The sequence below is a fragment of the Nomascus leucogenys genome, chromosome 12 (assembly GCF_006542625.1).
Source record: "Nomascus leucogenys isolate Asia chromosome 12, Asia_NLE_v1, whole genome shotgun sequence".
Taxonomy (NCBI): Eukaryota; Metazoa; Chordata; class Mammalia; order Primates; family Hylobatidae; genus Nomascus; species Nomascus leucogenys.
Window position 1 is genome coordinate 28,152,662 of NC_044392.1, and position 25,340 is coordinate 28,178,001.

At 40.3% G+C, this 25,340-nt stretch overlaps 1 protein-coding gene and 1 pseudogene across 2 annotated transcripts in view; both read left to right on the forward strand.

Moving 5' to 3' along the window:
* Positions 1–14,812: 14,812 nt before the first annotated feature.
* Positions 14,813–25,340, forward strand: part of SLC9C2 (solute carrier family 9 member C2 (putative)) — a 99,661-nt gene continuing 89,133 nt past the window's right edge. The window contains exons 1-3 of the mRNA XM_003258894.4: positions 14,813–14,939; positions 16,371–16,471; positions 18,579–18,707. Of these exons, the coding sequence (XP_003258942.4) occupies positions 14,813–14,939; positions 16,371–16,471; positions 18,579–18,707 (357 nt within the window). The remainder of the gene's footprint in view (positions 14,940–16,370; positions 16,472–18,578; positions 18,708–25,340) is intronic.
* On the forward strand, positions 19,044–19,529 carry LOC100600338 (annotated as a pseudogene). Its single transcript, XR_121235.3, has one exon. The product of XR_121235.3 is annotated as a 60S ribosomal protein L21 pseudogene (transcript).

A 25,340-nucleotide genomic window follows, 5' to 3' on the forward strand; every position in this document is an offset into this window, starting at 1 on the left:
CTGAACATTTATTTATATCTATAGATTTACAATTTTAGTCCATTTTGAGAGTTATAGTATCTCTTGTTACATATTGTTGCATTGAATTATAGATATATTCATAGGAGACTTTAAATGCCCTTAGGCTTTGAGTTTGAGCTGTTACATAGATAGCTGCATGGCTTTTTCTGAACATCCACAAAGTAATTACTATTCAAAGTGCATACTAATAAATCAATGAAGCTGCCATATTATTTGGGAAGTAGTCAATCAAAGGCTAAATTCAATGTTATGATAACTTTTAGGCAGTAGTTCTTTAGACTTCTGTATTTAATTGAACAGAAAAAATGTAAAAAAATAAGGGGAGGAGATTAATAGGACATCATGAATAAAACAACTACTATCTACTGTCACTATCATTTAACAAAAGACATTTTAACACCAGAAAAGGGAAGAGATCTCAGTGTAGGGCTCTACCCTTTAAGTTAAATAAATTGTTTTACTATATATCTTTATGTTGTATTTATTTTTCTTATTTTGTCATATATGATGGAACTTTTGTCATGAATCAGAACTGGCCTGTGGTCCAGCCTTTGAGAACTACTGCTCTGGACTAAGTAGATTGCTATTTAGATTAACATGATGCCCCCAGATTGTAAAGGACTGACAGTTGCCCCCATGTTCAATCTAATATGTGGTAGATTGTATTTTCCAGGATGGCCACATCTCCCTTCCCACGTGCTCTTCTTACAATATGGTCATGACATTCCTTGCATAGACAGATGTGTCTCTGTTCTTTCCTCTTGAATCTGGGCAGGCTCATCACTACAGTGGAAGTGATTCTATGTGATTTCTGAGGCTAGATCATAAAAGGTGATGAGGCCTCTGCCTAACTAGGGGAAATGCTTTCTCTTGAGATGCTCGCTCTTGACCAGCCTATAGAGAGAGCCACAGGGAGGAACTGAGGCCCCAGCCCACAGCCTTGGTTGAGCTCCAGCCTGCAGTCATCCCCAACTTGCCAGCCATATGAGTGAGCCATCTTTGAAGCAGATCCTCCAGTCAAGCCAGCCCAGCTGATGCTGTATGGAGTGGAGACAAGCCTTCTGTGCTGAGCCATGTAAAAAATTGCAGATTTGTGAACGAAATAAATGATTGTTATTGTTTTAAGCTACTCAGTTTTGTGTTTGTTACTTAACAATATATAATTCACAAATTGTATAACTTGGAAGTGAGAAATTGACATAACAAAACCTAAAATACGTGGCATTGTCTTTGGGACTAGATGGTAGAGGACAGAAAGGCCTGGAGGAGGGTGTGGGTGAAAGCTACAGGCCTTCAAGTACAATATTAGCAGAAGCCCTAGGGCCTTCTAGGAGGCTATTGGTGAGTTTATAGTAAAGAGAGGAAAATGTTATTGGAAGCTGGAGAAACCCTTGTTAGGAGATGGTGGGTAAGTTTGGCCACATTTTGTCTAAGGAACGAACTTGATGACCCTGCTAAGGATATTTCCAGACTGAGTGTGGCTTCTACTAAATGAGAGAGAGAAACTGAGAAGGAACATTTCAGCTTTCAAATAAATTTTAGGATTTAGAAGATATAGAAAAGAGCCAGTGCTCACTGGCTTTGAAAATAAAATTGCTTTTCAATCCTATCCTTTCTAGATGGCAAAAAGTTCTCCACCTAAGGAATGGTTTCTGGGAAAAGATAAAATCCATGGTGGAATTATAAAGTCATTTGTTAAGAATTCAGAAATATCTAAGGTAGTGCCTCATGGAACCTTTCAGACTTTAGGTGGGCTTTCTCCATGCAGCTGGGAAGGTGGCCTCCAGCTGCTCTGAGGGGTCATCATCACAACTATACCTAAGTGGAGAGAGAACAGCTGTCTCCCAATAATGGAACTGCCCTACCTAGGGAACCATCTAATTGGTGTTGTCTGAGTCCATGCCCACTCCTGAACCAATTATAATGTTAGAAGGATGGGAAACTGACTAACCCCCCTATGTTTTGTGTCTATCTCAATTAAATAGTATTATCTCTTTTCAGAAGATGGAGTTGGGAGAAAACACTGGGCAGCCTCTCAGCACTGAACTCCCCAAACTGACCAGAATCTCCTTCAGCTGGATTTATTAAAAATGGTGAAATATAACTTTATTTTTTTTTAAAAAAAGCTCCATGAGAAAGGATAAAAAATTTGATCACCTCTATATTTTAGTTATGTGTTTTCTTTAGCTTTCAGAACTATGTGTAAGCTAACTGACTTTATGGATTTCCTCCAAGTTTTCCTGAAGTATGAGGATTTTTCTAAAGGCCATGGGGAATCTGAACTTCGAAACTTAAATTCAACCTACAGGAGTCTTAGCTGCAGGGCTTAGGTGAACTGAGTGAGCCTGAGGGGACAGCAGTAGGATAGGAACTAGGCAGAACCTGGAAGGGCATTACTCAAACTGAGTACTGCTGAGATCAGTTTGACTAAGGAGAGAGTCAAAATTTTGAGAGGAATCAAGGTGACAGCCAGTATAGATAAGGTGAAGATCCGAACGGGAGGGTAGTGAACTTGGTAATGAGGTGAGTTAAGTAAAGGCAGAAGAGGGAAGAGTAAGGAATGGGTCTCTTAGGAGAGGGCCTGTGAATAAGACAATTATTTTTTAACATAGTCCTTGGCATTATAGTAGGGATGAGCTCAGTGGCTTAAAAGAACCACATCAGTTTGTACAAAAAAGGAAGCCATAAAGAATATTTTAGGAGCTAGTATGTGGGCACCAATGTTGCTTGTCACAGTCATAGAGCTGTTGATTAGAATTGTGTTTAGTCTGAAGTAGGAATTGAGATTCACTTGCCAGAGGTTTCTTGATACATAGTGAAGGTGTAGTCTTACTGCTGTGATGTTCTCCTTGGTGCCCTCGGGAAGATGATGTGCAGCAACCTTGATGAGTGTGGTATAGGAATGAGAGAGTATAATTTGTCACAAAACAACTCTTCCTTGAAAGTAACCCACCAATTGATGATTATTGTTCATTTGTTTAATATTTATACTGTATTTGTTTTTAGTAATTATATTTGAGGCAAGAAGTATATAAGTTAGGCATCATGGAATTTGGGATGCATTTGTCCTCCCATGAAGAATGGGTAACATTGTTTCTTCAAATTAAGGACTGGAAACCAATGATGGATAGGAGTTAGGAAAATGGGAGTGAGAAACATTGAAAAGGAAGGAAAGGTAGAAAAATAAAATGAAACAGTATGGCTGAAAAAGAATTAGAGAGGAGACAAGACTGTTTTGAAGAGGGTTAGGGCTGAGCTAGATGGTGTTGGCATAAGAAACATAGAGTAAATATTAAAAATATAGAAGGAGATTCTGTCTACATTAATATCTTTGACCATTTCAGCTATTATGTTGTTTTGGGACAATCAAAGATGGGAGAGACCTAACAGAGTGAGTTCAGAAAAGGTCTTTATTAAAAGGTGATCACCTGGCTCAGTAGGACTAGCGTCCAGGAAAGTCTGAGCCCTGGATAAAGAAAGCAGCCACCTTTTAAGCAGTCAGTGGCCAGGAGCTACATGATGCAGGAAGCATACTCACAGAAGTGAGAACAAAGGCAGTTGATCAGACTTTTACATTTATCTATACTACATGTTCCACATCCCTGGGAAACCATGTTTCTGTATTAACCTTGTAACTTTGCGGCTGCACTAGGGAGGTGAAGCAGGAACTCGCTGAGCCTCAAGGAATGTGAAACTAGCAAGTACAGATAAGGCTTGCTGAGCACAGAAGGAAAAACAGGCTGTTAGTATTCTTTTCTAACTTAGACTACAGGGGAGCTACACTACACTTAGCTTTTGAAGGAAAAAGTAAAAATTGTTGGCTGTCTTTGATTATACTTGTAAAATCCATGAATTCCTTCTTCATCCCCCCTCTTTGGTGCTCGCCATAAGTGTACATTAATAAAGAGCACCACGATAGTTTATTTTTTCTTGTGTAGGCACGTATTTTTCCTGGGGGACTGGTTGGTATTTTTGTAATGCTATCATTTTGGTGGTAGTTGTTTGGTCCACTATTGCTTTAATAGTAGACTGGATGCTTCTCATGAGGAGAGGTAAAAGACAAGCCAGTATTAGACATCCTCCAATTATAGCTATAAAACCAATTATCAAAGTTTTAAAGCCTCCAAACCATGAGAACCATTCTCTAAAAAGTGAGTTTGGGCTTCACCCGGACCAAGTCTGGACTGGGACTTGGGCTAACTTCCTCATTCTGGCAGTAATTTGCATAACAGCTCTTCTATTATTATTGATCTGTAAGCAACAATTGGTTAAATTAAGCTTACCACAAACTCCTCCTTCTGACGCTAGGAGATAGTCTAATGCTAGTCTGTTTTGGTATATAGCATCTCTCATTTGAGTGGCCCGTATGGCTAACAGATCTAAGGTTTGAGCTGTCTCATTGACTATAATCTCTAGTACTGCTTGCAATTTTATAATTTGGTTTAACATGTAAATGGGGTGCAGTTGTCCCATGATCCATCTTGGGCCTATGTAGCTGGCCCATATTATTTGATAATTCTTTTAGGAGGCCATTCGTTATCTTTCCAGCTACCTATCTTAATGTCCTTTTTTATGTTATGTTTATCTTTTCTATAGTACTTATCTGAGTAAAGACGTTTCTTCTGGCCCTTTTTTTTTCTTCATTATAGACTGAGTAACTTAAATCTTCCCCTTGTTTCAGTGGGAGCAAGAAGGAGGATGGTCTTATTGTCTCTAACACACAGGCTCTGGTCCATTTCTCGGGCAATAGTTGATAAGCTTTTGTCCCACAGATCCAGTATAGTCCTGCTGGTGCTCTCCAAACATTTGGAGCATCTAGTTGATACCACAACTGATTCAGCACTGGAAACTGAGAGGGTTAAAATCTGGCACAGAGAAATTGTCTATGAAGCTTCTCCACTGTGTCTTGTTCTTAGACTCTTTAAAGTATTGTTGACCTAGACAGGTTGTATCTCCTGCTGGAGTCTGAAAGTCTTTCCCCCATTGTGCTATGCAGTATTTTCCAATGATAGGGGTTTTTAATAGCCAGACACTTGGGTTTGCATTGAACTTTGTAACAAATCCTGATATGGTAAAGTTACCTTGTGGTATTAGTTCTCTAGCCTCCCAGGGGCATTGGTCACCTATACAGGTACCTCCATATATATAACATGAGGTGACTCCAAGATTCGTAACAATTCTTTCAGCTAGCTGAGCAAAATAGGTTCTCAGCTGACATTGGTGGAATCTGAACTTTTGGCTTCTTGGGGTTAAAATGTTTATTGAAGGATTTCAAAAATCTAAACTGTGACATTGGACTGATTTGAACTTTAGCTCTTTGAGTCTTTTTAATAATGACTAATGGAACACCTAGATTTGCTCCTTCTCGATCAAAGCTTAGCTCTCTTTGATGTCCTTTAGTCCAAAAAGTTATGTTTGTCTATAATATGGTCAGATTAAGGGGGTTGCATGTTTTAGTCGCACAACGAATCTTTGCTTCTTGGCTGGCAAGCAGAGGTATTCTCCCTGTATATAGGTGTTGGTTGAATTCATGTGTGGTCCATTGAATGTTACAATCAGGACATTCTTCTTCTGGTTCTCCTATTATGATATTAGCAGCTTTACTGCTGACTCTTTCCTGTCTTAACTTCTTGCAGACTTCTCCTAGATTGTTTAGTTTGCTGAGGTGGGCAGCCTGACAGGCATCAAAATATATAGAAATAGATACTTTATGTGAATAAGGGAATACCTGTGTTTTGCTTATGAGTTTTCTAGTTCCAACGTCTTTAGGATTGGCCTTTGAGGGTAACAAAGGTTTCCCTATTTGGATTTCAAACCAGAAGTCATAGGGTGGAAGGCCTGGATCATAACATACTTGAGGTTGCCCATTTCCTGGGTCACAGACAGAATAGCTGGTTTAATTATAAACACATGTCTCCAGGGGAGTTCCTGTCCTGTACATTTATAATAAGTTTGATATAACAGAGTCTTAATTATACTTTTACCAGACCAAGCTTCTATTATACAATGATAGCAGTTATCTTGGTTTCCTCCTGTGCCTGCTAACATTATTGATATTAGTGTGATCAAGCTTATACTATGCATGGGCATCCTCCTAGGCAACAAGTTGGATAGCAATTGCAAAGATAGCATGACACCAAGACAATCAGTAGAAGCAATAGTATAACTACACTTGCAAATTAAATCTACATTTACTTATATGGCACCGACTTCCTTAGGCTTCGGCCGTGCATAGACTAGTCAGCTTCCGGTTGTGTGACTAGAGCAGAGCTTGACGTTTCCTCAAGCTTCAGCCATGCATCGACTGACCAGCGTCTGGTGTGGTTGGAGCAGGGTGGTCGTCTTTTCCTGCTGCGCCTTGGTTTCTCTGCAAGATCAGTTGAGTTGGATGATCTGGATCTTGCTGACTTGTCCACTGGTCTTGGACTGAGGCTGCAGGTTTCAGTCAGCTGTGATGGATCCAAGGTATAATACCTGTAACTTTAACATCAATAGGCATAGACATGATCACAATATGGGGGCCATCCCATAAGGGCCCAAGGGTGGTAGGATTCCAGCGTTTAACAAGTACATAGTCCCCAGGTTGAAAGGGATGTATTGCATCTGTAAGGCTAACAGGTATTCTTTCTCTTATCTATCTTTGTACTTCTTATATTACCTCACCTAATGCTTGCATTGGTCTTCTTAGGGTCAGTTCTCCAGTTTCCTTTAAATCTCCTTTCACCTGAGATATAAGTGGGGGTGGTTGGCTGTACACTAACTCCTAGGGTGAATACCCAGTTAATTTAGTAGGGGTACACCTGACTCAGAGAAGGACCATGGGCAATACCGATCCTACCTTAAATCAGTCTCTTGGCAAAACTTCTTCAACAGTTGTTTCAGTGTCTGGTTCATCCTTTGAACTTTTTTAGAACTTTGTGGGCCATAGGAGGGATGCAGTTGCCATTTAATCTTTAACATCTGAGTTAGTTGCTGTACTACTTCTGTCACAAAAGCTGGTCCGTTGTCTGAGCCTAAAGTTAGAGGCAGTCCAAATCTAGGCATAATGTCTTTTAATAATATCCTGGTTACTTCTCGTGCCTTTTCTGTCCTGGTGGGGAATGCCTTGACCCACCTTGAAAAGGTGCAGACAAACACTAACATGTACCAATAGCCTCCAGCCTGAGGCAGTTTGGTAAAGTCTACAAGTAGGTTTTCACATGGCACTGCTCCTGTTTCTTGAATTCCTGGGGGCCGAGTAGGCCCTTGCCTTGGGCTATTCTTGGAGCAAGTAACACACTGCTCACAGATGGCTCGAGTGATAGCAGTTAGGTGTGGCACATAGAAATACTGCCCTACGAGAATTTCTAAAGCTGTTTTCCCCATGTGTATTCCTTGGTGAAACTGCTTTATAAATCGGGGGGCAATGGCTTCTGGAATGGCAACGCTCCTGTCTGAAAACTGCCACCAGCCTCCTTTTTGATAACTCCTGTTTTCCTGCATGAACTACGCCTTCTCGTTGGATGAGTAGTTAGGAGTCTCTGCAAGGGGAGGCTCTAATAAGGGCATAGTATTAGTCTCTTCTTTCTTTGTTATTTCTGTTCATGTAGCCCTTTTTGCTTCCTTGTCTGCTTTTCTGTTTCCTATAGCCTTATCACTTCCTCTTGTTTGATGTCCTTTACAGTGGATGACTGATACTTCCTTTGGAGCCCATACATCCTCTAGGAGCTGCTCTATTTCTTTTTTGTCTTTTATTTCCTTTCCTTCAGTAGTTAACAGTCTTCTTTCTTTGTAAATGGGTCCATAAGCATGCAAGGTGGCAAAAGAATATCTTGAGTCAGTAGAGATATTCACTAACTTTCCCTTCGCTAGAAATAGTGCTCTTGTGAGAGCTATTAGTTCTGCCTTCTGCGCTGAGGTTCCGACTGGTAGAGGGCAGGCCTCAGCCACTGAGCTTAATGTGACTACAGCATATCCAGCCTTTCTGATACCTTTGGATATGAAGTTGCTTCCATCAGTAAAATATTCAATGTCAGGGTCCTTTAGAGGCTGGTCTTTCAAGTCTTTTCGGCTTGAAAAGACCTCACGCACTGTTTCTATACAGCAGTGGTACCCTGCGGCACATAGCAGGGGCTTCCCATGCTCCTCGTATTCTATTGGTAACGATGTGGCCAGATTTAGGGTATTCACAGTCTCTAAGGTGATGTATGGATTCTCACATAGGAGCCCTTGGTATCTTAGCATCCTAGGGTTAGAGAGCCAACAATGTCCTCTCTGTTCCATCAGGGTGACAGCTGTGTGGGGCACCTGAATTATCAGCTTCTGTCAAAATGTGAGCTTGTTAGCACCCTTGGCTAACGAGGCAGTGGTGGCCAGCACCTTGAAACAGGGTGGCCATCCTATAGCCACCAAGTCTAGTTGCTTGGACAAATATGCTACAGGCTGATACCATGACCCTGGCATTTGCACTAAGACTCCTGTAGCCATTCCTTTTCTTTCATGAACATACAGGTAAAACGGCTTTGTCATGTCTGGAAGCCCTAGTGCTGGTGCCTGGATTAAGGCTTTCTGGATTTTCTTGAAAGCCATATCCTGTTTCTTTTTTCAAAGGAGGGGCTCCTTTCCCCCCACTTTCATCACCTCATATAAAGGTTTTGCTGGGAGCGAGAAGTTGGGGATCCATATGTGGCAGAAACCAGCTGCCCCTAGGAATTCCTGCACTGGCCGCCTTGTGTCTGGCTGAGGAATGCTACAGACAGTCTCTTTTCGCTCCTGCCCAAGCTCACACCGCCCTTGGGAGATGTAAAAGCCAAGATACTGGACTCCTTGGCCACAGATCTGTGCCTTTTCCTTAGATACTTTATAGCCAGCTTTCCACAGCACTTGAAGGAGACTCTCTGTTCTTTGGATACATTCCTTTCTGGTGGGTGTGGCTAGCAACAAATCATCTATGTATTGCAGTAAGACACATTGGTCTTAGGTGGCGTGAAAGCCTTTACGTCTGAGGCTAGTGCTTCTTCAAAGATAGTTGGGGAGTTTTTAAATCCTTGGGGAAGTCTAGTTCAGGTATACTGAGATGGGCCCCACTCAAAGCAAAAATATCTCAGCTTACAGGGGCCAATCGAATGCAGAAGAATGCATCTTTTATGTCTAAGCATGTGAACCAAGCAGCACTAGCAAGTATTTGTCCAAGCATAGTGTATGGGTTAGGCATAATAGCATGCAGTGTAGCTGCCACCTTGTTGACTGCCCTTAAGTCTTGTACAGGCCGGTAGTCACCAGAAGGTTTTAACACTGGCAATAGGGGAGTATTCCATAAGGAAACACATCTTTCTATTATTCTAAACTCAAGGAGCCTTTTTAAGTGTTTTTCACTTCCTCAATTGGCCTCCATGGGAATGGGATATTGGCAGATCCACACTGGGTAGGTTCCTTATAGTAGCTCTACTATGACAGGTGCTTGATTCACTGTCAGCCCTGGGGGATTGTCTTCTGCCCAGACTCCTGGTAACTTAACAAGTAAGTCTGTGAATAGTTTTTCTCCTTCAGTCACACTATGTCTTTTTCCATACTCCTGGCAACTACTTTCATAAAGTCTCCATTCCTCTGTTTTCAGAACTGTGAGTGTTAATACCACAGTCTTTCTTTGCCTTAGGCTTAAAGTCATATCTCCACTTGGTGCAAAGGAGATCTGAACCTGCAGCTTTTATAATAAGTCTTTTCCCAATAGTGGCACTGGACAGTTTGGTAAGTATAAAAACTTGTGTTGGACCTTGGTGTCTTTTCTGTGATACCTGTGGCCCCAATAATACTAGCATAGTCTTTTGATAATGGCCCAATTGTTTGAGTCACAACCGCGTGTTCAGCACCTGTGTCTACCATGAAGTCTGTTTTTCAGCCCCCTACTACCATTGAGACAATAGGCTCCTTGGGGCCTAATGAGACGGAGCCTGGTCTGTCTCAGTCTTCAAGGTAGTCATTGGCTCCTGCCAGCCCAGTTAGATCCATATCGGATCCTACTACGCCTTGCCTAGCGGCGGAAGGAGGCCCTGTCCAGTCATTCTGCCCCTGGTTGTTACCCTTGTCCTTTTCTTTCTCTGGACATTCATCTTTCCAATGCTCTATTTGCTTGTATCTCGCACATTGATCTCTCTAGTCTAGGCTGATCTTCCTGACCTATCCTGGTCTCCTGACCTGGCCTAGCTTGTCCTCTACTGCGACTGCATCCATGACCATGTCCATGTCCTTTTGCAAATCCAGTCTCTCTTTCAACCAGGGCTGTGGCCAAGAACCCTGCCTTTTCCTTTGCTCTACACTTGGCCTCCCGCTTTGCTGCCTCATCTTGATTTACAAACACTTTGGTTGCTACCTGGATAAGCTGGGAAATGTTCGTACCTTCAAACCCCTCCAGCTTCTGCAACTTTTGCTTAAGGTCATTTTGTGCCTGACTCATGAATGCTGCATTAACCATGTATTGATTCCCTGCCACCTCTGGGTCAAAAGGTGTGGAGAGCCAGTAAGCCTCATAAAGCCTCTCATGGAGCTTGCTGGGACTTTCATCTGGTTTCTGATGAACCTCTGAAACCTTTCCAGTGTTTATTGCCTTTTTCCATCCAGCCTTTATTCCTTGTATTAGAGCCTCTCAGTATCTCAGCAAGTTCAGTGGCCCTTGGGCCTGATTTGGGTCTTTTCTATGGTTCCTTGTTTTGTACAAGCCACTATAGTCTTACAATAATCTTCAAAGCAGGACTGTAGCCATTTTGGACAGGCCTGAATCACACTCAGCCAGGAGTCTAAGTATGGGAGCTGATCAGGGTGCCCAGGCTGTTGTCCGACTCCAGTGACCACCCAAAACACTCGGCCAATTATTTCCCTATCTATGGTTCCCTTGGCCAGCCACCTTACATTAAAGGAGGGCCAATTTCACAAAGGGTTCTTAGCCTCTGCAGTGTTAACTTCATTCCATAATCACCATCAAAGCCTCTCTTAAAGTTCTTCAACATATATTCTAATGGAGTTGGCTTTGACGCTCTTCCTCCCATTTCCTCCCTCACAGCACACTTTTACTCTCGGATTCACCAGACTGGGTCCTATTACCGGAGGTTCAGACACTGCTTAGCCAGGTAACAGCCAACTACTGCTGTGAAGCTATGAAGCTAATCCTGTTGGCCTTACTCAGTGACCTATGTCTGGCTAGTCCCACACTCACCTCGGAGGACACAGTCTGCGCTAAGAGATCTGCACTTCCCCGCATCACTCCTCGCGTTGACCTCTCCCGATGTATCTGGAATTGGTTCCTTCTGGTGGGTTCTTGGTCTCGCTGACTTCAAGAATGAAGCCGTGGACCCTCGCAGTGAGTGCTACAGTTCTTAAAGATGGTGTGTCCAGAGTTTGTTCCTTCAGATGTTCAGATGTGTCCAGAGTTTCTTCCTTCCAGTGGGTTCGTGGTCTCACTTGACTTCAGGAGTGAAGCCGCAGACCTTCGCAGTGTTACAGCTCTTAAAGTTGGCACGTCTGGAGTTGTTTGTTTCTCCCAGTGGGTTCGTGGTCTCGCTGACTTCAGGAGTGAAACCGCAGACCTTCGCAGTGAGTGTTACAGCTCATAAAGGTAGTGTGGACCCAAAAGAGAGAGCAGCGAAAGAACAAAGCTTCCACAGCATGGAAGGGGACCCAAGCGGGTTGCTGCTGCTAGGCCAGCTTTGATTCTCTTATTTGGCCCTGCCCACGTCCTGCTGATTGGTCCATTTTACAGAGCACTGATTGGTCCATTTTACAGAGTGCTCATTGGTCTGTTTTTACAGAGTGCTGATTGGTGTGTTTACAAACCTTTAGCTAGACACAGAGTGCTGATTGGTACGTTTTTACAGAGTGCTGATTGGTGTGTTTACAAACGTTTAGCTAGACAGAAAAGTTCTCCAAGTCCCTACTCAACCCAGGAAGTCCAGGTGGCTTCACCTCTCACTGAGACCATATCTTTTACACACTTTCACACACCTCCCCTGCCCCAGGACTCCTCATTGGATGAAACAAGCCTCTCTTGTGCCCCGGGTGAGCCTACTTAGGCTCCCACATTCACACACCACTCCTAACCTAGGACTCCTCATCAGATGAAAGGAGCCTCTCTTGTGTCCCAGGTAGGTGCACACACACCCACACACTCCCAGTTGGGGTGGCAAGCCACTCTTGTCACCCTGCCAGCAAGCCCTACCTTGCTGCACTTGCCGCTCTATCAGCCCATTTTCTCCCTTTTTCCAGTTCGTGTTAGTGGGGACATGAGGTTCATCCAAATTGGCAAGCCACTCCTGCCACCCCCCAGCTGCTCTGGGTTGGATAAGTGGTCATTCCCTGGGAGGTGATCAACCTCTCCTTCCATCCTTATGGGATGCGCTTTCCTAGGGCCCAGCCTTACCTCGGTTCAGTAGTCTACCTTTGCGCTGCTCCTGTGACTGTCCTGCAACTCCTGAGTCAGTTCCATTTGCACTGTCAGGCACTGGAGAGTCGTTGTTCTTCTGGGCTAACTCTTACCCAGTGGTGCCAAGGGTCCCACATCTCCTGCGTCCTGGGGCCCTAGCCCACAGGCAAAGGAGACAGAAACCTACCATCTCCAATCCTGGACAGGCCCCTAGAAATGTGGCAGGACAATCAAAGATGGGAGAGACCGAACAGAGTGAGTTCAGGAAAGGTCTTTATTAAAAGATGATCACCTGGCTCAGTAGGACTAGCGTCCAGGAAAGTCTGAGCCCTGGATAAAGAAAGCAGCCACCTTTTAAGCAGTCAGTGGCCAGGAGCTACACGATGCAGGAAGTGTCATGCAGACGCTTTTATAGGAACACTAACAGCAGTGTTAGTGTTTACTCCCTGTACTGTTACATGTATGTGGGAGAGGGGGTGCGTTGATGGGTGCACTTACCATTGTAATGATATAGTAATGTGCTTGCTTTCCCCATTGGACAGTGAGTTTCTCAAAGGCCAGGGCCCAAACAGAAGCAAGAACAAAGGCAGTTGATCAGCCTTTTACATTTATCTATACTACATGTTCCACATCCCTGGGAAACCATGTTTCTGTATTAACCTTGTAAGGTGAAACAGGAACTCCCTGAGCCTCAAGGAATGTGAAACTAGCAAGTACAGATAAAGCTTGCTGAGCACAGAAGGAAAAACAGGCTGTTAGTATTCTTCTCTAACTTAGACTACAGGGGAGCTACACTACCCTTAGCTTTTGAAGGGAAAAGTAAAAAAATTGTTGGTTGTCTTTGATTATACTTGTAAAACTCATGAATTCATTCTACAATGTCAGAAAAAAAAAAAAAAAAAAAAAAAAAAATCAGTTAAAACAGTTGTGGGTACCTACATAACTTGAGTGTTAAAAAATGAAAGCTTCCCCAGAACTAGATCACTTGGCTTCTTCTGGATTGGGGGTGGGGATAATGTAGGCAGCCAATCAGAACGAAAGCAGGCTGGCAAGAAACCAATGAGAAGTAGGCATGGAAATGGATTTTGGTGTGATATCAGTTGGTAGTACTGTCCCTGGCAAACAGACGCATAACTGTGCATTGTTTTTTGGGATTTTGAGAGCCTTCATCTCAATTTCAACTTTAAAGCAGCTTAATCTTTAAGGAACATATCACTGATCTGGGTAATTTGTAGAACTTAATTTGAGGGTCATTATACATGAGGATAGCAGGAGTTGAAGATGCCAAGGACCTGAAGGGCTACTGGATGGACAGGTGAAGTGATTTGAAGATGTAGCATTTTGAATCTCTTTCTGGCCCATCCTCTGCTTCACACCAGAATCATTGTGACCTGTAGACCTGCAAAACAAAGGACCAAAGATAAGCCTTAAATATTATTGGAGATACTTGAGGAACCTCTAGGATTTTTAGATTAAGGCTAGCTGCAAGGAAAAATAAAACAGAACAAATCTTTCTCAGGACCACTGCATAGATTTGCACAGGTTACATCCTACACAGAGCACCAGCTGAGGTAGGATACTGGGGCTGAAATCCAGCCTGGTAGTCACATGCCAAGCCATGTGCCTTGTTGACAGGCTTCATTGCTCTGAGGAAGGGGGCCTTTTTCTAATTCACTCAAAGGCATCGTATGATCAAACCTCAACCTTGGTCTTTTCCTTTATTTTTAGGTTATTCACCCTTATCCTCACTCCCAACCTTAACTGGTGTGACTCAACTTTGACTTTGTTTCCCATTTGCCATCTTTTATTTGAAGGGTACTGAGAGAAGAAAAAGATATATTAGGGCTGGAGTGGTAAAATGGAATTCCAGAATGATTTATACCCACAGAGAAGGGGGAGCATAACATTTATCCTTGCTCCTTCCCCCTCAAATAGTTCAGCCCATCAAATATTTTTGGACAGCCTATCTCGTGCCACATACTATGTGCACAGCCTTAAGGAAAGTTCGGGCCCTGGCCTTTGAGAAACTCACTGTCCAATGGGGAAAGCAAGCACATTACTATATCATTACAATGGTAAGTGCACCTATCAATGCACCCCCTCTCCCATATACATGTAACAGTACAGGGAGTAAACACTAACACTGCTGTTAGTGTTCCTATAAAATGATCTTGTAGCAAGAGGTAGGACAAGAGGTATTAATGTGTGCCCTGTGACAAGAAGAGACATATTCAGATCTGAGTGTGGCACAATCTTAGGTAGAAAGGGTATGGATGAATTGGGTCTTGGTAGGTCTCATGTTCTTTTTGCATGCTATACAGGTTAGCGCGCAGAAGTGAAAGTGTCAATAATAACCAAACCACTCCATCAAGTTAGGTCTGGGGAAAAGCAGCAGCAAAAATGAGTTCTTACTTCTGGGCACAAAATGAAAGTAACAGACCTGATTTACTCTGCGGGCAGCCAGCTGACTACCTTGTTGAAGAGAAACATTTCACAGCGCTTGTATGTTTCATTGTTGTTTTGGGAGGTAAGTGGTCGTTTTTGAAACTCATCTTTCCTCTGCCCTGTGAACCTTTTGTCAATGCAGAAAGCCATCACAACTACATAACATCAAAAGAAAGGGCCCATTGAAACGATAAGACATGAGTCAATCTCACTTCATTTAATTATAAGTAGTGTCTATTCTGTATTCCTGTGTTCAGTAACATTTGCTGAGCATGGTAGTGTGGTAGACATGTAAGAAGAATAACTTAACTTCAAGAAGCCCTCTCATGGGAGAGATTGGCAAACACATAATTACTATGCAATGTGTTGAGTATAACTATAAAGGTGTGGTCAAGATTCTCTGCTCACAAGGAGGAGGAAGAGCTGTATACTGCCTGCCTGGCCAGACCTAACCTGACCAAAATATCTGAGATGAGGGGAGGACAATGGGAGCAAACACACAAATAGAGCCCAGGCATACAATTCATGATTTACATAACTGATGTCATTCATTTTGTCCATTTTATTATGGCTTTTGGTGTGATCTCTCTTCAGGGAAGATAAATAACCCATCCCAACCCCAAGAAGAAAATTAGGAAAGGCTTCACAAATAAGGACCTCTTAAACAGTGATTAAGAATTCAACAGGTATAGAGAATGATATTCATACAGATCAAGTAACATATACAACACACAGATGCTTTAGTCCACAATTCAACACTAGGGATTAGGAAAAAGGAAAAATAGCTGCTTTAAAATCCTTTCTGGAACTAGGAATACTATACAGAAACAAATATGTATAAACTCCTTCAATTTAACCCATTGTATCAAGGAGTGAAATTGCTTTCTTTGGGAATCTTTAATATACTCACTAATAACCTTGGTCCCTTTTGATATCACAAGGTGCTGATGACCATGGACTAGCTCTATATCCTTTATAGAGACAAATGCTCCAGTAGTAAAGAGCATTGCAGAAAGAGTGTAAAAAACATATCTTTATCTGGTCTTACCTGTAAGAAGTACAGATGCTCCTTGATTATCAGGTTGTGTCCTAATAAACCCATCATAAGTTAAAAATATTGTAAGTTGAAATGCATTTAATACAATTAACCTACTGAACATCATAACTGAGCCTAGCCTACCTTAAAAGCTTTCATAACACTTACATTCACCTACAGTCAGGGAAAATCATCTAACACAAAGTCTATTTTATAATAAAGTGTTGACTATCTCATGTAATTTTGTAAATATTGTACTAAACGTGAAAAACAGAATAGTTATATGAGTACTCAAAGTACAGTTTCTACCAAATGTGTATCACTTTTGCACCATCCCAAAGTAAGTCGAGACCTTCTGTATTCAATTAATATTTAACGATGTGGCTTGACTTACTTTGGGATGGTGCAAAAGTGATACACATTTGGTAGAAACTGTACTTCGAGTACTCATACAACTATTCTGTTTTTCACATTTAGGGCTTTTGAAGATGTGTTTAAAGAATTCTGAAGTCATTGTTTTGACGATTCTTTCTCTATCAGGATTTGTGATAGGACAGATGGCCTACAGTTCTGTTGAGGTACTGTATGTACAATAAATTAGAGAATAAATTAAAGGAAAAAATGCCAAAAATAAAGTCCACTCCCATCTCATCCCTAAATGCATGGAATGTTTTTTCTTATGGGAACAGCTACTCAAAAAATTATATCTGGTATTAAAAAATTTGGAAAATAAAAACCACACAGTAAAGGACACATCAATTAGGGAAACTTCAAAAAAGCAGTAATAAGAGGAAAATGTGGCCAGGTGCGGTAGCTGACGCTTGTTATCCCAGCACTTTGGGAGGCTGAGGTGGGTGGATCACTTGAGGCCAGGAGTTTGAGACCAGCCTGGCCAACATGGCAAAATCCCATCTCTACTAAAAATACAAAAATTAGCTAGGAGGGGTGGCCCATGCCTGTAATCCTAGTGACTTAGGAGGCTGAGGCATGAGAATCTCTTGAACGGAGGAGACGCAGGTTGCAGTGAGCTGACATCACACCACTACACTCCAGCCTGGGCATCAGAGCAAGACTGTCAAAAAGAAAAAGAAAAAAAAAAAAACAAGGAAAAAACAAGGAAAGAAAGCAAGGAAAGACTATCCTGGCTAACACAGTGAAACCCTGTCTCTACTAAAAAATACAAAAAATTAGCCAGGTGTGGTGGTGGGCGCCTGTAGTCCCAGCTACTCGGGAGGCTGAGGCAGGAGAATGGCGTGAACCCAGGAGACGGAGCTTGCAGTGAGCCAAGATCGCACCATTGCACTCCGGCCTGGGCGACAGAGCAAGACTCCGTCTCAAAAAAAAAAAAAAGCAAGGAAAATGTGTTTGCGTTCTTGGGCTCATCATCTGCTTCTGGAGCCTTGCTCTGGCTTCCTTCCCCTGCACATATGACTTCTTCCCTGCTGTTGCCTTATAAAAGGCCTGCTTATAGGCTGAGGCAGGAGAATGGCGTGAACCCGGGAGGCGGAGCTTGCAGTGAGCTGAGATCTCGCCACTGCACTCCAGCCTGGGTGACAGAGCAAGACTCTGTCTCAAAAAACAAAAAAAAAGGGCCTGCTTATAAAAGACCTGCTTATAAAAGGCAGCAGTTATGTTCATCATGAGGCATGGTCACTGCCAGATTCAATGTAAAACATGCTTCATAGCTTCATGTAATATATACCGTAGATACAAGAAAACATTCATTCATTTATTAATCTAGTATTAACTTCTGATTTCAACTGCATAGCAGTGTAATCAATAATAATTTGCCTCCACTCATTCCTTTATTTTTTAAAAATGGAGATAGTGCTTGTACTCATCTAGGATTGTAAACGCTTCTTCCTAATCTTCTGAAATACCACCACCACTACTAGCTGACATCTTCAGAGTGTTTACTAAGTGCCAGGCTCTCTTTTAAGTGCTTTGTATTTATTAATTTATTAGCTTATTAACCCTTGAGTTAATTTATTCACTCTCACAGCAACCCATTGAAAGCAGATACTCTATTTCCATTTTACAGATGAGCAAACTGAGGTATAGGGAGGTGAAGTAATGAAAGTTAAACTATTGATTGGGAGAAAATAAACTTTTTAGGAGGGAATATTTATAGCACTTCAATCATTATTGTTGTATTTTCCATTAATCTGTGTACAACCTTCATGATTTATGTCTTATGTATACAATCTACTATTTGCTATGAATTATTTTTCTCTACTGACTCACTTAAAGATTTAAAAATCCTAAGCCAATGTTTGTGAAACAAGTACCTGTTTAAGATTCTTTCCCTCATCTAAAGCAAATTGAGATAAACATCTAACAGTCAAATTAAAAAATACTTACCTGTGAATCACCAAAAATATTTTCTGATATCACCAATATTAGGGATACCACTTTTGAAAATACTGATTGCACACCACAAGCAGTGTTTGTGTAGCCCAAAACCACTAAATTCTCTGGTGAATAGAGGTCTATATAGGTAACCTATCTGGATGGCTAGATCAAGAAATCTACCACAGGACCCTTAGGACTGCCCTTGTAGATACTCTCTCATTAGCTGTAAACTGAAAGATTCTAAAATTTATATTGATTGACATAGCATCAACCTAATTTCTAATACTTGGAAATGGTAGCAAACTAATTTCTTGTTTGCCTTTGTTACTTTAGGTGCACCAAATTGTCTACCCTCTTCTAAGAACATCAAGTTTTTCACTTTATTCTTACTTTTCACCTTTAATTATATTTATGGTTGCTTTGGATGTAGAATTTTATGCACTCAAGAAAATATTTTGGCAGGTAAGAACACATTTAAAACAAAGTACGATCAATTCTTGCTTATGCATGTTGATAGAGAATATGGCTGCTGATATAGATGATTAATAATTCACAAAATCTCATATTTTATTTGTTTTGCCCTCTACATTCTATAGAACTATTAACTAAAAAGAATTGAAGGGAGAGGAAAGGAATTAGTATTTGCTGAGTGACCATTGTGACTAGGCATTCTCAGTGTAAATATCAGAGTAAGTATCATTTCCATATTGCATATGAGCAAACTGAAGCTTAGAGGTCACAAACAAGGATAATAAATGTCGCCTTTCGGCCGGAACCGCCATCTTCCAGTAATTCACCAAAATGACAAACACAAAGGGAAAGAGGAGAGGTACTCGATATATGTTCTCTAGGCCTTTTAGAAAACATGGAGTTGTTCCTTTGGCCACGTAGATGCGAATCTATAAGAAAGGTGATATTGTAGACATCAAGGGAATGGGTACTGTTCAAAAAGGAATGCCCCACAAGTGTTACCATGGCAAAACTGGAAGAGTCTACAATGTTACCCAGCATGCTGTTGGCATTGTTGTAAACAAACAAGTTAAGGGCAAGATTCTTGCCAAGAGAATTAATGTGCGTATTGAGCACATTAAGCACTCTAAGAGCCGAGATAGCTTCCTGAAACGCGTGAAGGAAAATCATCAGAAAAAGGAAGAAGCCAAAGAGAAAGGTACCTGGGTTCAACTAAAGCGCCAGCCTGCTCCACCCAGAGAAGCACACTTTGTGAGAACCAATGGGAAGGAGCCTGAGCTGCTGGAACCTATTCCCTATGAATTCATGGCATAATAGGTGTTAAAAAAATAATAATAAATAAAGGACCTCTGGGCTGTAAAAAAAAAAAAAAAAAAAAAAGGGATAATAAATGTCGGAATCTGGATTCTAGTCCCATATCTGACTTAATCTCAACTGTTTCTGTAGATTTGCCCATTTTCCCTGCAAAGATTGTTACTTGTGACTTCTCTCTTTTTTTCTTAATCATGCCTGTTGTACTGTTTTATTTCTTTTTTCAGAGAACATTTTATTTTGGTTTTATTCTGTTCTTTCTAACATCTTGAATTAATATTTGATTCATTTTTAGCTTTTTTTGTTTTCTGTGTGCATTTCAGGTTTTAAATTTTCTTTTTAGTGGTATGCCACATGTTTCGGTTTTTAGTGTACTCATCACTATCCAGTTCTAGATTTTCTTATACTTTTTGACCCATTAATTATTTACAAATTGTTTTGAATTTTCCAAATATGGTGTTTTATTATTATTTCTCTTATCACACTGTGGTCAGAGAATGTGTTTGATAGATCAATTCTTTGATTTGTGAAGATTTGCTTTGTAGGCTTGTACATGATTTTTTTTAAATGTTGTGCTATAAAAATGTATGTTCTCTAATTATTGAGCATAGGGGTCTAAATTTGTTCAGTAGATTGTTTTATTATGAAGTTCAATCTTCTATGTTTTTCCCAATATTATTTTTCAGTTCAATTTAACAAGTTTCCACTATCACTGTGGATTTATCAATTTCTCCTTGCAATTATGTCAGTTTTTACTTTATACAAATAGAGGTTGTTATTGTCTACAAGTATTGCTATTTTTCCCAGTTAATTTTTTTCTTATTATTTAGTTACCTTTTATCTCAAATAATGCTTTTTGCCTTAAATCAATTTTATCTGTAAAATTGACTATAGTTACATCAGCTTTATTTTGGTATTTGCCTGCTACAATTTTTCCATCCTTTCGTTTTCAACATTTTGGTATCTTTTTAACAGTATACAGTTGGATTTTTTTTTTTAAATTTTATACAGGTTGATAATTTCTCCTTCTTTTAAAAAACTAGTCCATTAGTATTTATTGTAATTAAAAATAGATTTAGAAGAGAAAAGATTTGAACAGATTTGAGACACCAAGGAAGATATATGGATGGAATAAAAGCACTTGGAAAGACGCTCAACATCCTAAGTCATTAGAAAAATACATACTAAAACCACAATGAGATACCACTATGTACCTATTGGAATAGCAACAACAAACCTGTTAATGCCACGTGCTGGTGAAGGTATGAAGACAGTGAATCTTGCATACATTGTTGGTGAGAATGCAAAATGGTACAACCACTTTGGGAAACAGTTTGGGAGTTTCTTATAAAGTTAAATATATACTTGCCACATGACTCACCAATCTCACTCCTATGTATTTACCCAAGAGACATGAAAACTTATGTTTACAAAACCTCTATATGAATCTGTATAGCAGCTTTATTTATAATCTCAAATGTCTGGAAACAAACATTCTTCAACTGGTGAATGAATAAACAAATTGTGGAACATCTTACAGTGAAATATTACTCAGCAATAAAAAAGGAATGGAGTATCGATAGGCACAACAAGGAAGAATTTAAAATGCATTGTGCTAAGAGAAATAAGCCAGCCTCCAAGGGGTACATACAAATTATAAAATTACATTCATAGACCTTCTAAAAATGGCAAAACTATAGGTCTGGAGAACATCATTGGTTGCTAGGGAATGGGGATGGGGAAAAGAATTGACTACAAAGATATAGCATGAGGAAATTTTGGGGAGTGATGTATCTGTTTTGTTTCTTAGTTGTGGTGTGATTACATAACTGTATGCCTTTATCAAAACTCATATAACTGTACACCAAGAGTAGATTTTACTGTTTATAAATTGAAAATAAAGTTTTTAAAAGAAATATATTTTGACTTTTTCTCACATATTATTTCATCCTTTTATTTACCATGCTTTTTCTCATTCTTCCTTTTCTCAATTAATTGAATTGATAATTCATTGATAACTGAACAGATAATTCAGTTTTCTTTATACCCTTTGTTCCTTCTACTAATTTAAAAATTTTATGTTCTATTTTTTGGTGGCAGGCATTTCTGGTTGCTTATCTGATATGCAGTCTCCCTCTCTTTCTCACTAACAGAAACTTAAAATTTTTCGTTTGGTATGGCAATAGGCCTATGTAAAATATCATATTTCCAAGCATCCCTAACAACTTTGGTACCCTAAGAAGATAGTTTGGCCAATAAAAAGTGTACAAAAGTTTGCTGAATAGGCTTCTAGAAAGCCCTTAATAAGGGGGTCAAGTCAGCTGGCATGTGCTTTTTGCTCTTTGCTTTACTTCTCTTTCTGCCTGGAGCCCTCCAGTGGGCTAGAATGAGTATCCATCTTGAGATTGTGAAGTGGTGAACATGAGAACAGGCACTACATATGATTGAACATAAAGAGAAAAAAAGAGCCTGGGTCCTTAAGAGCACTGGGAGCCAACATGCTAACATAAGGCTGTTTATTCTGGATTTAGGATTACCTGAGGTACAGTGGCTCATGCCTGTAATCCCAGCACTTTGGGAGGCCAAGGCAAGCAGATCATGAGGTCAGGTTTAGTAGAAACCCCGTTTCTACTAAAAATACAAAAAATTAGCCAGGCATGGTGGCATGCACCTGTAATCCCAGCTACTCAGGAGGCTGAGGCAGCAGAATCACTTGAACCTGGGAGACAGAGGTTGCAGTGAGCCAAGATTGCGCCATTGCACTCCAGCCTGGGCAACAGAGCGAGACTCTGTCTCAAAAACAAAAAGCAAAACAACCAAAATTTCCATTTATTGACACTGTAAGTGCTCTTTTCTGTTAAATGCAGTCAAAATTGCTATATTCCTAAATACAATTCTCTTACTGGTTTCATACCTTTTAAAAATCTTAAATTTTAATAATTACATTTGATTTAACAAGTCTAAAGTTAAATATCTCTACCTTCCTCCAAATAATGCAGGAACTTCAGAATACTTTAATTATCCTTTCTCATCTTATATTTTATTATATTATTGACCTAATACTACCATCCCTGAAATTAGTCATTATCATTATTATTGCGATTGTAATGTTTTAGGTACCAGTGCTTCTCTACACTCATCTACATGCTTATCAATTTCCATTTCTTTGCTCACTGCTCCTTCTTGCATCCAACTCCATCTTTCTGGATTCAGCTTTGCTCTAGCCGCTTTTTAAAAATTGTATTTTTAAATTGACTAATAATTGTACATAGTTATGGAATACATAGTGATCTTTCAATATATATAATGTATAATGATCAGATCAGGGTAATTAGCATATTTATCATCTGAAACATTATTTCTTCATGTAGGGAACATTCAATGTCTTCCTTCTAGCTATGTGAAACTATATAATATATTGCTGTTAACTATAGTCATCCTGCAGTGTTATAGAACACTAGAACTTACTCCTATCTAGCTGTGATTTTGTGTCCTTTTCATTAAAGGTCTGTGAGTAGTCATCTTTTTTCATTTAGTGGTCTTTGTTTCTCTGAAAATGTATCTGTTTTGTCTCAATTTGAATAATACCTGAGCCTAATTGTTGCTTTTGAGACAACTGCTATCAATCTAATTGTCATTCTTCTATAAGTACCTGTCTTTTCTTTCTTTTCAGATTGTCTCTTTTTCTTTGGTGTTCTGTACAGTAGTTACCTTTTATCCACCATTTCACTTTCCATGGTTTCAGTTATCCAAGGTTTCAGTGACTTGTGGTCAACTATGGTTTGAAAATATTAAATGTGGTCTCTAAGAACTTGCTTTATGAATCTAGGTGCTCCCGTGTTGGGTACATATATATTTAGGATAGTTAGTTCTTCTTGTTGAATTGAACCCTTTACCATTATGTAATGCCCTTCTTTGTCTTTTTTGATCTTTGTTGCCTTAAAGTCTGTTTTGTCTAAAATTAGGGTAACAGCCCCTGCATTTTTCTAATTTCCATTTGCATGGTAGATTTTCCTCCATTACTTTATTTTGAGTCTATGGGTGTCATTCCATGCGAGATAGGTTTCTTGAAGACAGCATACCATTGGGTCTTGGTTTTTAATCTAGCTTGTCACTCTGTGCCTTTTAAATAGGGCATTTAGTCCATTTACATTGAAGGTTATTATTATTATTATTATTTTATTATTATTTTGAGACAGAGTCTCACTCCACTGCCCAGGCTAGAGTGCAGTGGCACAATCTCAGCTCACTGCAACCTCCACCTCCCAGGTTCAAATGATTCTCCTGCCTCAGCCTCCTGAGCAGCTGGGATTACAGGAGCACACCACCACGCCTGGCTAATTTTTTGTATTTTTAGTAGAGACGGGGTTTTACCATGTTGGCCAGGCTGGTCTCAAACTCCTGACCTCATGATCCACCTGCCTCGGCTTCCCAAAGTGCTGGGATTACAGGCATGAGCCACCGTGCCAGGCCAAGGTTATTATTGATATGTGTGGATTTGATCCTGTCATTGTGTTGTTAACTGTTTATTATGCTGACTTGTTTGTGGGGTTGCTTTATAGTGTCACTGATCTGTGTACTTAAGTGTGTTTTTGTATATGCTGGTGACAGTCTTTCCTTTCCATATTTAGTGCTCCATTCAAGATCTCTTGTAAGGTGGGTCTGGTGGTAATGAACTCCCTCAGCATTTGCTTATCTGAAAAGGATCTTATTTTTCCTTTGCTTAGGAAGTTTAGTTTGGCTGGGTAGGAAATTCTTGTTTGAAGATTTTTTTCTTTAAGAATGTTGAATACAGGCTCCTGATCTCTACTGTCTTGTAGGGTTTGTGCTGAGAGGTCCACTGTTAGCCTGATGGGGTTCCCTTTGTAGATGAGGCATCCAAATAGGAAGAGAGGAAGTCAAACCATCCCTCTTTGCAGAAACATTATTCTATCTCTAGAAAACCCCATAATCTCAGCCCCAAATCTCCTTCAGCTGATAAATAACTTCAGCAAAGTTGCAGGATATGAAATCAATGTATAAAATCATTAGCACTGCAATACACCAAAAACAGCCAAGCTGAGAGCCAAATTAGGAATGCAATCTCATTCATGATTGACACAAAAGACTAAAATATCTAGAATACAGCTTACCAGGGAGGTGAAAGATCTCTACAATGAGAACTACAAAACACTGCTAAAAGTAATCAGAGAAGACACAAACAAATGGAAAAACATTCCATGCTCATGGATAGAAAGAATCAGTATCATTAAAATGGCCATACTACCCAAAGCAATTTACAGATTCAATGCTATTTCTATCAAACTGCTGAAGATGTTCTTCACAGAACTAGAAAAAAAACTATTTTAAAAAGAAAATGTGGCACATATACACCATGGAATACTATGCAGCCATAAAAAATGATGAGTCCATGTCCTTTGTAGGGACATGGATGAAACCGGAAATCGTCATTCTCAGTAAACTATTACAAGGACAAAAACCCAAACACCGCATGTTCTCACTCATAGGTGGGAATTGAACAATGAGAACACATGGACACAGGAAGGGGAACATCACACTCTGGGGACTGTTGTGGGGTGGGGGGAGGGGGGAGGGATAGCATTGGGAGATATACCTAATGCTAAATGATGAGCTAATGGGTGCAGCACACCAACATGGCACATGGATACATATGTAACAAACCTGCACACTGTGCACATGTACCCTAAAACTTAAAGTATAACAATAATAAAGGAAAAAAAATTCATGTGGAACCAAAAAGGACCCCAAATAGCCAAAGCAATCCTAAGCAAAAATAACAAAGCTGGAGGCATC